Below are 16,796 nucleotides of genomic sequence, written 5' to 3' on the forward strand. Positions count from 1 at the left end.
TGGAAGGCAGACACTGCTGAACCAAATGAAGGGAGGCATCAGACTCTACAGCAGACAATATCCCCTTTCCATGAGTTTTCCCTATGCAGCCTCTGTCAGCTTGGACATCTCTGAGATTTTGCTGTTGTTTCCTTTTGTAACCTTTTCTCTGCCCCTGCCCCTCTCTCTCACACACATAGAAAGAGAGTCTGGAGGTCAGAGTTGACTTGGCAGCAGGCACCCTGGCCACTCAGTGCATGTCAGCTCCTTCCGGGAAGAAGGTGCAGTCTATGATGCTGAAGAGGAGGCCAAGACCACAGTCCCCCTCCTGCTTCCAAGACAGCTGAGGAACCCAATTAAAATTAAGTTTCGATTAGAACACTGGGAACTAGTCAGCTTCTTTCCTTTCAGAGTTCTACATTCCAATTACAAATGCATAGATGAATGAGGACTAAACCATGAAGAAATGCCCAGTCTAACAGTTCCCCCCGAGTGCTACATAAACCTCAATAAATTCAAAATGCAACAGCAAGAGAATTAGAAAACATGCTTCAGGAACAGGGGCAGCGGCTTTAAACGACTAAGGCCTGGAAGCATCTGTGTACAGAATGAGACCTGCCTCTCAAATATGTGCTATCACACACCTAGTGAAGGAAAGCGCCTTGGACGAAAAATCCAACGCTTCTGGATCATGTAGGAAACGCTGGCTTTGTCCAAAGTCTAAACTACGATGTGATAATACTGGAGGGCAGTCCTCTCCCAGGGGATGATGAGTCATCCTTGCAGCCTGTGGAGACAGCTGAGCTTCTCCAGACTCCGAGTCCTCCTGCCAAGACTTAAATGCAGGAAACGGCTCTGTGAAACAAACACAAGGGCGGGATTATGGGAGTCTTGACTCTACAACATTGTATAGTGGGTTCATTATATATGAAAACATTAAAGCAAGAGATACTAGCATATTCATAAATGCCTGCTGGGGTTTAAAATTATCCGAGTTTGATTCGTCATATCCTCTCATTAAGAGATTCACCTTAAATGCCTGAACCCAGTAACAAAGCAAGAACACTATTAAGTTTCTTAAATTTAATTCTAAAGATGTTATTTAACATAATCCTAACTCAATATTCTAAAGACATTACACAGAAAAACATTTTTTCAAATGCAAGTCGTTACTTAGAAACAGTGAACACTCACTCACTAGGTATATGACTCTCTATCAGATAGTGGCTGGTATGTTAGAATATGAAAGTTTTCCCCACACTACACACAACTAAGAAACGGAACTAACACTCTAAGAACTCTAATATTTGGAGTGAGGAGTCAACTTATCCTGTTCATAATATGTTAAATAACATGAAATAAACATAAACCGTTAACAATAAAATAGTGGTAGTTACTTTTCTGTTATGGGGTTTCTAAGATACACACACACACACACTCTCTCTCTCTCTCTCTCTCTCTCTCTCTCTCTCAAATTCCCACAACAGTATTTCAGTGAGAACAACACAGTGCTGCTTCTCCTTAAGCACATTTTTCTGACTACCGTGATCCTGTATCTTTCCACTGAAGCCGTGTTAATATAATTTATGTATCTTCTCACACATACCATCTACAAATCTATGCCAAATATAACATGAACTTTAAGCATCACTGGATTATGGGAAAGGAGAGGCTTCCTAGCTATACATTAGACTTAAAACTAAAATTTTGAATCTTGATATAGCTATTGTAAAAGCAAAACCTAATACAATAATGGATTAACAATATCAAAATTTAAAAAGTTGTCATTTTCTTTAGACAATAATCAAGACAACCACTTCAGCAATTTAGTTTAATGTTATGTATTAGCCATTTAAAGCATTATTTTTTAACAGTTTTCTAGAAAATAATTTAGCTTGCTTTTGAAGTCTAGATCAATTTGGTGACTAAAAGTTGGGTAACAAGTATGTAATCCCACAATAAACTCAGCAATACAGTGATTTCAAAGCAACCCTTGTACCTGTGTCCCAGCAAATACACTAATAATGAACATTTTATGAGAAATAGCCATGTTTTAAGAGAAAAATATTGACAAAAACATTTTTTTCTTAGTTTTGAACACCAAAGTTTTCCTCAACTTTGGGGACAGCAGGAGAAGGGCTGAAGACAAGACAAACGAAGTGAACCACAAAAGGAAAAACTAGACTATGGTGAACCATACTTACCCTCCCCATCTCTCTGCAGATGCATTGTTTTGAAATCAATGAGGGGGAAAGTGATAAGGCATGACGCTAATAAAATGGAAAAAATGGCAAAAAATACTAAAGTGAACACACGGCACAGGCAGAACAAACCATACACATAACACAAAGCCAAGGGCACCAAAACCAGTTCCCTAAGAGCAGTTAGGCATTCTGCTCAAAACACTGTTCAAAGAAATGACTACTGACCAAACTTTAGCAGACATACATTTCTATTTCAGCAAGTAAGGCAAACCCCAAAGATTAGTCAATCTCAACAAAGGATGAAGACCCGAACCATCTTAGCCAAGTACACTTTGAAGCCTTTAGTAAGGCTGACAGAAAGAAACAACTCCCTTATAAGGCTGAGGGTATCATTAAGATGGAGTGCTTGGCATCTTCAAGGCTCTAGGTTCAATCCCCAGAACCAACAAGAGAAAAGAAACAAAACAAAACTCTCCCTTTGTTCATGCTTTATGCTTCCTAAAAGACTACTACTGTATTTCATCCCAGAGACAGCAGCAGAAAAACGGAAAGATGATAGCCACCGCCATTAAGACTTTGAACGGCTACCACAAATTCATATTGGTTGTGGCAGACAAATGCAACCTGCTTGCTGACTGTCTTCTGCCACCTACCCTTTGAGGTGGGCCCCAATTTGTGGAGTCATCCCCATTCCTCTACTGCAGTCACATCAAACAAACAATGTCTACAGATTTCAAAGTACACATGGTCTAAAGAAATTTAGTATCTTAAGTTTTTTTTTTTTGTTGTTGTTGTTGTTTTTAATATTCCAACACCTAACTGCAGAAAATCAATATTCACAGTTGTGGCAAAGTTAGACCAACATGACTAATGACAACCATTCTCTCCCAGGGTTAGGCAGTTCACTTATCTGCCCACTAGCATTGAGTTTCTGAAGGTCTCCGATCCCCTTCTGGAAGATACCTACGTGGATTTACCCCGATTGTGAGCAGGCGGGTAACGAGGCAGCCCTGGCATTGGAAAGCAGGCCTGCTCCTCCTCCTTTCCCAACAAGCTCCAGGGGGATTCCGACAGAGGGAAACCAGCACTGGGCTTTCTTTGAGAACCTCCAGAAAGCTGGAGCTAGAGACACCCATCTCTTCAACAATGGAAACCGCTCATTCCGCAGGTTTAATTAACCCAGGGTCAGAGCCTCCAGTCGGAGATCCCAAGTGGTTATTTATTTGCATCTCCTACCAGAAGAGACAAAAGTGCTTCATTGTATCCTACCCTCTTGTTCAGGGACTCCTTTCCTACCAAGGTTCCCAAGGGTGCTCTTTTAGCCACTGTTCCTTTCCAGAAACAGACATGTGCTCTTCACCACCACCAGTATGCTAACATCTCCTAACTCAAGGGAGCTTCTTTATTAATTCTAGAAGTTCTGAATAAGTCAAGCAGACCCCAACCTCCTGATTTAGTTTAAGTTGGGGCTCACAGTCAGAGATCTAGAACGTGGGTGGGGAGGGTCACACTAAAATTGGCACAGACAAGGATTTGGTAGGCCGTTTTAAATGCCTGGACTTGAGACTGAAGACTAAGAACAACCAAATCTACACTGAAACTGCGGTCAGTTGGCAGAAGGAACTCGGGCACTGGCACTGTTCCTTCGGGTACCGCCACTGCATGTCACCAAATAACCTGTCAAGAGACAATCCCAGGTCTCTAGGCACATCAACAGAAACTGGGCTCAGAAGTCCTGAGTTGTCTCACTCTCTCTTTACAAGGATGGCTCATGACTCAGAGATCCTGGATCCAAACTGGTTGCTTGTCCTTCCCCCTTGGCCAGCATCTGAGAGTTAATAAAATACAGCGGAGGTGAGTGGGCATCTGTAGACCACTGACAGAGCCCACCATTAGCACTCACTGCGCCTGCGTCTATTATTCACCCACCTCACCAGCTGTCTTCTTTTTACGGACTCAAAGTAAACTGTAGATTCTAGTGTCTTTCCAAGAAAAACTTTGATGTGTAAACAATTCACCAAGTCCGATATTTGTTTACAATTTATGGTTTTTCTTAATGTAAAACCTTTAGCAAAAATTCAGTGTACATTTGCTAAATTTAAAAAATAATTATGCCCATATTGCTTGTTAAATTTAAACTTCATTCCTTTGTACAAATGTTAGGGTCTCCCCCCAAATACTTTTGTAATCTATAGTACAATCTTTGCTTAGAAGTACCCTTGAAGAATTAAAAAATAAAAAGCTACTACTGATGACTGTAAGAAAAAGTAGCTAAACATCCTATTTAAACTGGTAAAAGCACCAAAACTCTAATACACTGAACTTTCAAAGAACAAATGATGGTATCTGATTTAATAATTAACCAAGTTCATTCTGGGATGATTTTTATTTTTAACCAATTTTGATTCTTCTTTGAGAGAAGTGCCTTGGGGAGGGGCACTGAGAGGGTCTCAGGACATAGCTCAGGCTGGTCTTGAAACTCATGATCCTCCTCCTCTCCCAGATGCTGGATTACAGGCATGTACCATCATGCCCAGCAGCAGCATCCTTTCTCAGAGCTAATCATATAGTTATATTCTACTCATGAAAGAGCTGCTCTACTATTATACTTGAGAAGACAAAACAAAATCCAAAGACAAAAACAACAAGCTTCATTTGTTTTTAAGAGAGAGCAGAGCAGGATGACAAGCATTGTCCAGAAGAAGCAGGAGTCTCATCACTGCTCTGGGTTACTTCAGTTACAAATAAAGGGGTTGGGAAATTGTCGTGTGTGGGTAAAATTACCTTCCCATTTATCACCGTCAGAAACATTCTTCAGATCTAAATGTGCAATCTGTATACATGCTGCTTCTCCTTGAACACCAACACTCTGACGGTCGGTTACTTCTGATTCAGTGTTGGCATTCAAATCATGTATCTTGCTACTGGAATCCTGCATTTTAAAATAAAGAATGCATTTCATAACCATGACATTTCTCACAACTGGTTCAGAGACAATCAGCACACAATATGTATTTTTCATTACTTTATTGTGCCAACAAAGCCAACTGTCCCATTTCTCTCTCTCTCTCCTCTCTCTCTCTCTCTCTCTCTCTCTCTCTCTCTCTCTCTCTCTGTCTCTGTGTGTGTGTGTGTGTGTGTGTGTGTGTGTGTGTGTGTGTTTCATGTGCACCTATGCTATGTGCACCACATGTGTGCCTTGTGCCCAAGGACGCCAGAAGATGGCATCAGATCCCGAGACTGGAGGTACAGATGGTTTGAACTGCCATGTGGGTGCTAGAATCAAACCCAGATGCTCTGGAAGAGGAATCAGTATTGTTGTTTTAGGTTTGTTTATGTATTTTATATATATGAGTGCTTTGTTGGCTTGTATATCTAAACACCAGAAGACAGCATCAGATCCCATTACAGATAGTTGGAAGCTACCATGTGATTGCTGGGAATTGAATTCAGGACCTCTGGAAGAACAGCCAGAGCAGCCCACCTCTTCAGCCCCAAGCAAACTATTCAAATGCAAATTTGCATTTTATAATGTCTTACTAGGAAACCAAATTTGGATCTCAAATTTAGGAAAAGTACTTTCATAACACACAATCTTGTAACCACATTAATTGATACTTAACTATAACATACATGACTCCCTTCAACTTATCCAATGCAAGAGTCAGAGGCCAGATATAATAATTGATCCATTAATCTAAGCAACAGAACTATAACATAAAGACAGTTCTTACCAGAATCAAGTGGGGCAATTTATCACTGTCACATAACAAATACTCCTTCCTAAAAACACAAGTGTAGTTATTAGCATATGAAAACTAAAAAGGTTACTTTATTATTTCTTACCTAGATTCTTCTCTTCCCCAATACAGTTAGCATATAAATGTGAGAGGAAAGTGACATCAGGGCATATGCCCATTCTTTGGAGCCCTATATCTGAAAATCACACAATACTGAAAAGATCCACAGACTCACTTCAAGTTGAGAAAAAATAATACTCTCTACCACTCCCTCCCCACATAAAAACACCCCCAAAAGAAAAATCTTTATGAAAGGAAAATTAAAAACGGCAAAAAGAAGCCAGTGAGAACTGATGCATTTTAGAAAAGGAATCCATAAAGTAAGGACTGGTTTGAACCCACTCTTCTCCCCATGCAAAGACTTACAGAGGGTTGGAGCTGTCCCTTCAGGCTGTGCACTACCACAGGAGGTTACTGTAACTCAGCAAGTTTACTGCTTCTTAAACCCTCACCACAAAATCTAACATACAACATTTAAAAAAAAACAAAAAACAAAAAAAAAACCACTTCATACACCTTTGAGTTCCCAGGAACCATATTCTAAGTTGTCACAAATGACCTCTACCTCTTTGACCAGTCAACAAAGCATTTGTTATTAATAGGGTAAGCTATCAATATGCCCACAGTGGAAATGTTCCTCAGAGATCTATGTCAATTTATAATACATAGACCTAAGTGCTACTTTTAAGTGGTCGTAATAGTGATGAACACTTGGAAGACAAGCCTTGACTTAAAGAAGCTATCTCCTCATATAAGTATCTTATCTTTGGTGGCCTGAGAAACTGAATTCTCTGACAAGCTTTTTTTGGGGGGAGGGGAGGAGTCAAGACAGTTTCTCTGTGTAGACCTGGTTGTCATGTAACTCTCTCTGTAGCCCAGGCTGGCCTCAAACTCACAGAGATCTGCCTGCCTCTGCCTCCCGAGTGCTGGGATTAAAGGCGTGTGCACCATCACTGCTTCAAGGCTTTCTTTTATTTAGGGTCGGAGCAAATGGTAGGATAAGTTAGACTCACTCTCAAAGACCTAATTATCTAAATCTGAAAACCATAAGTATTAACCATGCAAAATGCAATCCACCTAACCAAAGTACTCTGGATCTACAACAAGTTTGCTAACCTAGACACGAGCTGAAGAGTAAAGAGCTTTCCAGAAAGACTGGCTCCTCACTAAATGGATACTTAGTGTTCTACCATATCCCGATGTCATCATTCTGGGATGCCTGTTAATCTTATATCTTCAGCCCATAGCTCCAAAACTCCCTGGGCTGGAAGAAGATCAGTCCTGCCTCCTGAAAGGAAGCACAAGGAGCTCCGTAAGCAGGAAATCTGTGGACCTTCAGAGTATGAGGACACTCCAGAGACATGGCTCCAAAGAATTTACTTACCTCCAACAACAGGTTCCTACTCACAATTAAGATACAACAGCATTAACAAAACTTTACCTGACCAACAGGCTATCAGCAAATCAGTAACGCTCTATCAGAGCCCTCACTATTGATCGTTTTCAGAGATCAAATCACCTTTGCTAAGAATGTTAGGATATATTTCTTGGCAGCCTCTGAAAGAATGGTGTAAAGGGCAGCAAGACCCGAGTGACTGGAAAAGCCTTCTATCACTGATTAAAACACTCTGCCAAAGCTTTTCCTCAAAGGGACTGTATCTGTGGAGACTACATTTGGTGGATCTTGCAGGGTTGGGGTGAACAAGCACCACATGGGCAAGATTATCCTTGGACACAGTAAGGATGAGTAGCAGGAACGAAAAATATCCCATACTCATCCATTTTAGTATTTCACCAATTTTTGGTTGGCTGGCCACAGTTCCCAAACTATCAGCTCACTGACATGTCTATTTACAGTACTGATAAATTCTAACTGTTCTATAAATCAAGTTTTTGTCATCTCTAAGGCGGCTGTGTTCTCTCTGAATATATATTCATAACTAATGTTTGTCTGCACCTGAAAACTAAATACTTGTCACTATTAATATACTCTAACCTACCATTAAAATAAGAAGCCTGGTTTTCTTAAGATTAACTGTGGCTCTAATGACATTCACCCGAAGTTTTCAACCAAAACTCTGTGAAAAGGTTCCAGTTCTGCAAACGACTGACTTATCAGCAACAATAAAAGGGGCTTACCTCTCAGGACAGCCGTCTTCACTGTCGCCATGGTCACTACAAGGCTCTAACAGTATACCTACAGACTGACAAAGACACCACCACTGTTTACCAGTCCCAACACTCACGTCACAGACAGCTGCAATCAGGACACTACATTACAATCAGCAAACCCTCCTCCTCCACTACTCCAACAGTCTGTAGGAACTGGCAGTTTCTGTACACAAAGTGGATAAATACTTACAAGGCCCTTGTTTTTGTCTCCTTGTAAGCAATAATCACTAGTATCTTCTGTCCTTAGAATTCTCTCCTTCAAGAATTATGGTGCTGGCTCTGGAGTAGAGCACTGTCTAGCATAACTTCTTTCTATACAGGGGCCTCTTGAGTCCCAGAAGCACAGAACCACCTACTTTTCAATGAGTTTACAAATTAAAAATGATCCAAGAGAACCGGATGTGTTGGCACAAGCCTATAATCCCAACACTCAAGAGGCAGAGGTGGTAAGACTCAAGCTCTGAGCTGCTCCCGGGCTACAGACCAGCCTAAGCTACGTGAAGGAACAGGCCTTGGAAATATAATCCAATTCTCTTCAATGTTACTACAACGTGTATACACATTTTCATGTTCTTGATCATCTTTAAAATCAACAAACACTTCGATTCTTAGACTCTTCTTAAATTGTTTTACTCCTGTTAGTATGTGTTTGCGTGTGCACACATGCCACAGCACACGTGTAAAGATCAGAGGACAACTTTCAGGAACTGGCTCTCTCCTTCAGTGTGGGTTCTGTGGACTGAACTCAACTGGACAGGCTTGTGTGGCAAGCACTTTTACCCACTGACCATCCTGCCAACTCTTTAGAAGCTACCATGCATGTGTCCAGTTTTGTTTGGTGTGAAAAGTGTCTGTCTGTCTGAAAAAACTGAATCTCCATGAGGCTGAACTGCTTCCCACTCTCCAGTTCAATCTTCAGCAGCAGATTGAATACAAAAGCAAGTATGAGAATCCAACCACCCCTAGGCAGGCGTTAATGATATTTATAAACATAAAACAATGCAACCTCCCAAATCAACACATTTAATGAGAACAATTGTTTATTTAAAAATAAAAAGTGGCCGGGCAGTGGTGGTGCACGCCTTTAATCCCAGCACTCGGGAGGCAGAGGCAGGCGGATCGCTGTGAGTTCGAGGCCAGCCTGGCCTACAGAGTGAGTTCCAGGAAAGGCGCAAAGCTACACAGGGAAACCCTGTCTCGAAAAACCAAAAAAATAAATAAAAAATTTAAAAAAAAAATAAAAAGTGACATGTGGGGAAACAGCTTAGCTAACATACTTCTCTGCAAGCATGAAAAAAGCCAGTGTGTGCCTGTAACCCAGCACTGGAGAGGCTGAGACAAGAGGGTCGACTGGGCTTACTGGCTGGCAAGTCTGCAGAGTGGCAAGCTTCGGGCTCAGTAAGAGAGACTGTAAGGCAGCCAATGAGAAGACTTGATGTCAACATGTCTTTCCCTCCACATGTCTCTGGCTTCTGTGGGCAATGAACATCTCAACCCACAAATATACACATAATTAAAATTAAATCTTCAGAAGAAAGAAAAAAAAGTTATACACATGTGATGCAACTCATACTTGTAATCCCAGCACTAATGATACAGGGGTTGTTCTGTAACTGAGGCCAATTTCTACATACAAAAGTAAAAATATACAAAGCATGACAGCACATACTTAAGAGGCAAAAGAACCTAAGTTTAGGGACTACATGAAAAGGAAAAGAAAAAGATGGGTAAGTGTGACAACTCTAAGCTACTTATTACACCTACTTTTCTGTATGATTTACAATAGTAACATACTGAAGAAAACTTCCTTATGTATTCATTTATTTAAAAGTGTTAAAAAAAAAAATGCCAGGTATGGTGGTGCACCTTTAATCCCAGCACTCACAAGGCAGACAGAGCCTCGGAGTTCCAGCCTGGTTTAGACAGCAAGTTATAGGCCAGCCAGAGATACACAGTGAGACCCAGTTTCAAAAAGACTAAATAAATGTGTTAAAATACACAAGTATGTCTTTTAAAAATATGGCTCAGGCCAGGCAGTGGTGGCTCACGCCTTTAATCCCAGCACTAGGAGGCAGAGCCAGGTGGATCTCTGTGAGTTCAAGGCCAGCCTGGTCTACAGAGCGAGATCCAGGACAGGCACCAAAAACTACACAGAGAAACTTTGTTTTGAAAAACAAAAAACAAACGAACAAGCACGGCTCAGATGCTGCTTTTACACTTTGTTTTCTTTTAGACCTTGGTATCAAATCCAGGTGTGTCCTGTCCCGCTGACACACAGACCCAGCTTCTAGGTTTGTACTCGGAAGTGTTTCTTTAAAACAATTGTGCCAGTGGCTTATGCAGCACAACCAACAGTTCAGCCATTTTCAAAAGTGTTCCCGAGTTTTCTATAGTTGCAGATCTTGAACGTAGCATTCTGACCGTGCCGTACATCACAGGCCTCTCAGACATTACCGAGCTGATTGTTTAGACAGTGACAAATGGGGAAACAAGCACTACCCTTTGTATCAGAACATCTCGCACATAAGGCATTTCATTTGTACTGCATCTCCTCCGCCAGGAAGAGAACGGTGGCTGTGAACGGTGGCTGTAGCGCCAGGGTTTCTATCACTCTGCCCTAACAGGACTAAAGCCTTTGGATGGCTCAAATGCCTTTTCCTGGTCATCTCCTACACACCTATCCTCGATTCTGGACACTAGTGCTGGTTAAGCCATCTTTAGAGATTCACTGTTTCCTCCAATTCCCACCTGTACTTGAGGTATAATTTATTAAGCTTGTTTATCTCATCTTTTGTGTCTTGTTGCCAGGCATGGTGGCCCACTCCTTTAATCCCAGCAATTCAATTAGGAAAGAAAGGTAAACTAACCTCTGTGAGTTCAAGGCCAGCCTGGTCTACATAGCAAGTTCCAGGCCAGCCAGGGAATATAGTGAGAGCTAGAGAGACAGTCAGCAAGCAGTTAAGAGCACTGCTGCTCTCTCAGGAGGGCCTGGGAGCAATCCCCAGACCCCACATGGCAGCTCACAATTTTTACTCCCTTCCCAGGAGTTCCAATGCCTCCTCTTTTGGCCTCTGGGCCTCCACTAAGCACGCCATGTGGTACATGCAAAACACCCATACCCATATGAAGTTCACAATAAAAAAAAAAGTTTTCATTTAAATCGGTCTTTTGTTACAGGAGTCTACTTTCAACTAAGAACTGCAAAGGGAAAAGAGGAAAAAAAATGTTACTATACTATGTTCTTCAAAAGTACTAAGAAATACAGAAAGCTTTGAAACTAATAAAGCTCAACCATAATACCACTAGCTACCTCAGCTGGAGTCATAAACTTCCTTCCCAGAAATACTTCCTAGAAAATTTTAAAATGTGTTTGACACTGACATGAAGGCACACACCTTTAATCCCCGTATGAAGAGGGGCAGCCTGGTCTATGTAGAGAGTTCCATGCCAGCCAGGGCTATACAGTAAGACCCTGTCTAAAACAAAAAGGCCCTTGGGATGGGGGATGGCTAATTGGGTACAAGTGCTTGCCACATAAACTCGAGGAGTTGAATTTAAATCCCAAACCCAAGTAAAGCGCAGCAGTACAAATCTGCCATCCCAGTGCCTACAGCAAAGCTGGCTAGGGGACAAGTTGATCCTCCGAAGCTCCTGGGCCAAACAGCCTGGTGTATACAGGAGCAAAACAACACATCCTGTCTCAAACAAGACTGAATGCCAAGATTAGCACCAAGGGCTGCCTTCTGACCTCCACACATGTACCATGGCATGCATAAGCTTGCACTCACAAACAAACATACACAAAAGATTAAAAATAATAAAAATAAGGTGCTTTACGCTTCCTCTCTACCTAACATGATTCCTAAATTCTACAGAGAATGTATACAAAAGAGACATCTATGTTAGCAAAATTAATCAGCTATAACTTTTGCTGTCAAAGGAACACGTGGGACAATTAGAATGATGCTTCTAGCATTTCTTACCTGATTATTTTTCTGACCCTCCAATGTAAGATCTTGCTGCATGACTTCATTATCTGCAGTCGTCCCAGCCACAGGGTTTGAACACTTTACGTTACCATCACTGGCAGTAGCAGCAGCAGCAGCAGCAGCAGCAACCCTAGTAAGTTTTTTAAAAAAAATCAGATCAGGCCTTTGAAACAATTGAGTAACAATCATGACCTATGTTGGGTGTGGTGGCCCAGTCTGTAATCCTGGCATGTGGGAGATGAAGGCAGAAGTTCAAGAGTTCAAGGTAACCCTAGGCTACACAAAAGAGTGTGGGGCCAGCCTGGACTACATGCATTTCAAAGCAAATAAATAATTCATAAATCTTCACTTATGGGTGGGTCCTACCATGTAGTCCAGCTGACCTCAAAATGGCAATCTGCTTGCCTCAACTTCCTGGAAAATAAGATTAGAGGCAGCTCCTCTTCACTGTCAGAGCCACTGGACATCATCCTGAGCTCTGCCTGACAGAAGCTGGTAGAGAAGCTGGCTCTGTATGAGGAGCCTGCACCTGCTATATCCAGGCTCTGACCGGACTATCTACAAATACTGTCAGCCCAGCTTTCTGTATACCATCGAGCTGGCTAACAGAATGTTTACTTATTAAAGAAAACACATCTTCATAAATACATATGTATTTTCTCTTGCTGAGTTACAGTAAATCTGCTACGTGTTTTTATTCTTCTCTGAATGTTATTAACAGACCTTGTAAGAATTCTCATAAGCAAAAATACTATGCTCGATTTCCTTTATAAACAAACACTCCTACATATAATACTGCTTGTCCTAGTTAAATACAAGCTTAGTCCTGGACACCATCACGAGTACCTTATCAGATACAACAGCAGTAGCTTTCTAAGTAACTTTCCAAGTTACACAGTTCTAAACACATGGACTTTTGATTAGATAACACTACCAGTGATGGAACAGAGTCCTTTCCAGTGGTGAAATGAGAGCAATGCCTGAGAGGGACACAAGGTTTCAGGATCAAACGCCACAGAATTCCTTTGTCTGGTTCTCTGTCATGTTTCTCCCACTTTCCTCCTCCGATACCATGTGCTCTCTTCCCACTTGGCCCACACCCTGCTATGGGTACTGTTCTACGACCAAGGCTCAAGGGGAGAACATAACAGCACATTTGAGGAATTCTGCTGTAGCCAGAAGGGAACGACCAAAGGAGTATTACCCAAGAGACAGGTGGGGCAGATCAGTTATATAGACTCTATCGTCCACTTGATAATTCTGTTTATTATAAATAAAACAGGATGATACTGAAAAGAGTTAAAGGAATGAAATGATCTGGGGATTTTGTCTTTAAGATTTGTTTTTAGAGCTGAAGAATTGCCTCAGTAGCTAAAAGCACTGGTCACTCTTCTGGAGGACCTTGGTTCATTCCCAGCACTGACATGATAGCTCACAACCAACTGTAACTCCAATCCCAGGGAATCCAATGCCTTCTTCTGACTTTCATGGGTACCAAGCATGAACATGGTACACACATACATGCATGCATGCATGCATACAAAACACTCATACACACAGAAAAATACATTGTATAAACAAAAAAAAATGGAACACACATACAAAATAAACTTAAAAACAAACTGGTCAGTAGTATCACAGTACTTGCAGTTCTAGCCTTGTGCTCCTGGTCAACCCAATCCTAACCTTGAAGCTACAAATACAAGTCAGTTCAAGAGGCTGAAGAGATGGCTCAGCTTTAAGAGAGCCGAATTTGGTTTCCAGCACCCAGGCCAGGCAGTTTACAAAAGCCTCAGAACTCCAGCTCAAGGAGATGCGACCTCTCTTGTCCTCCACAGGCACTGCATTCACACATACATAACCCCCTCCCCCCACATACACACATAATTTAAAAACAACCTACTTTTAAACACCAATGTGGTAATTTGGATGAGAACAGCCACTGCAGTAAGCCCCCACCAGTGAAACTGCTTGAGAAGACCTGGGTAGTGTTCCCTGTTGGGAGGTGTGTCACTGCAGACAGGCTTCAAGTCTCAAAAGGCCAGCGCCATTCCCTGTGTGCACATGCTCACCTGTCCACGAGGGTGCGCTCTCTGTGTCTCTCTCTCCTCTCCCTCTCTCCTCCCTGTCTCCCCACCCTCACCCCGCCCCCTGCTTGGGGATCAAGATGTGAGCTCTTAGCGGTCCTGTCAACCATGCCTTTGCTCCACCATCATCGACTGCAATCCTCTCCAGCCATAAGCCCAATTAAACGGTTTCTTTAAAGGTTGCCTGATCATGGTGTTTCGTCACAGCAGCAAGCAGATAAGTAACACAGTCAGTTCAATCACAGTACTACATCTCTAGAAATCAAGGGTACTAAAACTTTAACCAAACCTAACTAATTAGCTAATATAAAAACAAATTGTAAGAATTATACACACAAGCCTTTATTTCTGAAGAAAAGTGTGACACTGGGAAATGAAAACTCCTAACAGCTTTTAGTTTTCTTCTTGCTCTTTGATACTCAAATGTCTCCCCCCACCCCGCCCCCACCAAGAAAAGGGTCTTACGTATACAGCCTGCACAGCCTGGTCTGCTGGAAGAGATCCTCCTGCCTCTCTGCCTCCCAAACACTGCGATTATAGGAACATGCACGTGCCAGGTGACTCTCCAACACTGGCTGTAGCCCGGCTATGCCCGCTATGCCCGGCTCAGCCTCACAGGCAGTTAGTTCTCTTGGTGTTTAGTGCTAGAGTCTACAGTGAGCCTGGAACCCTCAGAAGCTAAAGCTGGCTCAACTCAAGCCTTTACCTGGCTGATGCTGTAACACTGTCTGGTTCCAGGATGTTTTCAGTCATCCTTAACTGCAACCCCTCTGGCATGCCATCTGACTTGTCTACACCTTCTTCTGGAAGTTCTTCTATATGCTCCAGCTTTTCATCTTCCTCTTCTTCCTCAGAAAGTTCATTAACCTACATAAAAAGGAATTTCAAGATTAAATTTAATAAAGCTTTTAAGACTTATCTAAGATACACTACTCTAAAAATACTGTGAATCAAGTCATTTGTTTTAAGATTGCATTTCCTCATGGGCTGGAGAGATGACTCAGAGGTTAAGAGCACTGGTTGTTCTTCCAGAGGTCCTGAGTTCAATTCCCAGCAACCACATGGTGGCTCACAACCATCTGTAATGAGATCTGGTGCCCTCTTCTGGCCTGAAGGGACACATGCAAGCAGAACACTGTATACATAAATAAATAAATCTTTAAAAAAAAAAAAAAAAAAAGATTTCATTTCCTCAGGATAGCCAGAGCTGTTACAGAGAAACCCTGTCTCAAAAAAACAAAACAAAAATTCATTTCCTAATACCAATCTCTCCTATAAAGTGTCAACATTTTTATATCAAAATAAAATTATAGAACAGGGAAAACATTTACCTAACATGCACAAGGCCCCAGTTCTAATCCCCAGCACTATAAAACTAAATAAATAATAAACAAGTGTATAAACAAGACAAATGTAACTTTTTAATTTTCATTTTTCTTATATGAAACAGCATTTTGATGCATGACAAAAAAGAATAATGTTATAACTGGGAAAAAGCTTGCACTGAACAGTAAGACTGTTTCCCTTTTGTTGGGTCTGGTAGTACATGTCTACAATTCCAGCACAGGAGGAACACTGGAGGTTCCAGTTGGCCAGGACTGCACAGTAAGACCTGTCTCAAAAAATTTTAAAGCTTCATTTTCTAACCACTTTTATAATCTAATAATTTTCTAACTAATCTTATAAAGAACTTACATTTTAACTAATAAGCACAAAGTTGTAATTATATTTTTCTAGTAGGATTTATTCAAAAGTCTCCATCATCAAACCAACTATACTAACTAATCACTAACAAAAGCAAATAACTAAGATACAAAAGTAAAGTCAATAAAACATTTTTTGTTTTTCAAGACAGGGTTATTTTATGTAGCCTTGGCTGTCCTGGAACCACCTGCCTCTGTCTCCCGAGTGCTAGGACTAAAGGCGTGCGCCACCACTGCTCGGCCAATAAAACGTTTTTAAGTGAAACATATTTTAAGGTTGTCCAAAAGCAGCAGTTAGATGTGGTGGCACACCTCTAAGAGTTCAAGCCTGTCTGGGCTCCAGAGTGACTTCCAGGCCAACCTGAGCTACTCAGCAAGACCCTGTCTCAAAAATAAATTATACCAAAGAAGAAATTATCTATAAGTAACCTAATAGCTTTTATAAGTTAATATTAGTCATTAAAATACTGAGCAGCACATCCTGTGCCAGAGACCATTACAGAAAACCACAGCTGATCAAACTGCAGAGAACAAGCGGCTGTGTGGAAGCAGCTCTAACCGATTATCTACACCACCACTCCTGCACCTAAAGCTCAGACCACTGAGGAAGAGGGCACGGAGGCTGTGGAAGCCAGAGGGACAGAAAGTCTGCTGTGAGACTGTGTCTCCTAGAAATGTTAGACTGCACCCAGAAAGTCTTGCCAACACGGCTGCCTAAACTGGACTCCACCCCCAAGTGGGAGCCTCTTCAACAGGAACTGCCGCCATTTGTCAGATGAAACACTAACAACAGTCAACGGCTGGACACTGCTCAGGGACATGGGTCAACATATGGCATCTCAAAAAACATTTCTAAAAAGTC

General features: G+C 41.6%; 1 protein-coding gene across 4 annotated transcripts in view; it reads right to left on the reverse strand.

The window, feature by feature from the left end:
• Positions 1 to 16,796, reverse strand: part of Fam13b (family with sequence similarity 13 member B) — a 48,938-nt gene that overhangs the window by 17,506 nt on the left and 14,636 nt on the right. For 3 of the 4 annotated variants that reach the window (XM_037197055.1, XM_028886816.2, XM_028886813.2), the window contains exons 7-13: positions 14,938 to 15,098; positions 12,139 to 12,274; positions 8,123 to 8,187; positions 5,918 to 5,966; positions 4,968 to 5,115; positions 2,184 to 2,249; positions 624 to 834 (exon numbers count right to left, since the gene is read on the reverse strand). In XM_037197055.1, coding sequence (XP_037052950.1) covers positions 624 to 834; positions 2,184 to 2,249; positions 4,968 to 5,115; positions 5,918 to 5,966; positions 8,123 to 8,187; positions 12,139 to 12,274; positions 14,938 to 15,098 — 836 coding nt within the window. The remainder of the gene's footprint in view (positions 1 to 623; positions 835 to 2,183; positions 2,250 to 4,967; positions 5,116 to 5,917; positions 5,967 to 8,122; positions 8,188 to 12,138; positions 12,275 to 14,937; positions 15,099 to 16,796) is intronic. The other variant, XM_028886815.2, reaches the window with a different exon arrangement.

This window comes from Peromyscus leucopus, chromosome 19 (genome assembly GCF_004664715.2).
Source record: "Peromyscus leucopus breed LL Stock chromosome 19, UCI_PerLeu_2.1, whole genome shotgun sequence".
In the NCBI taxonomy this organism is placed as follows: domain Eukaryota; kingdom Metazoa; phylum Chordata; class Mammalia; order Rodentia; family Cricetidae; genus Peromyscus; species Peromyscus leucopus.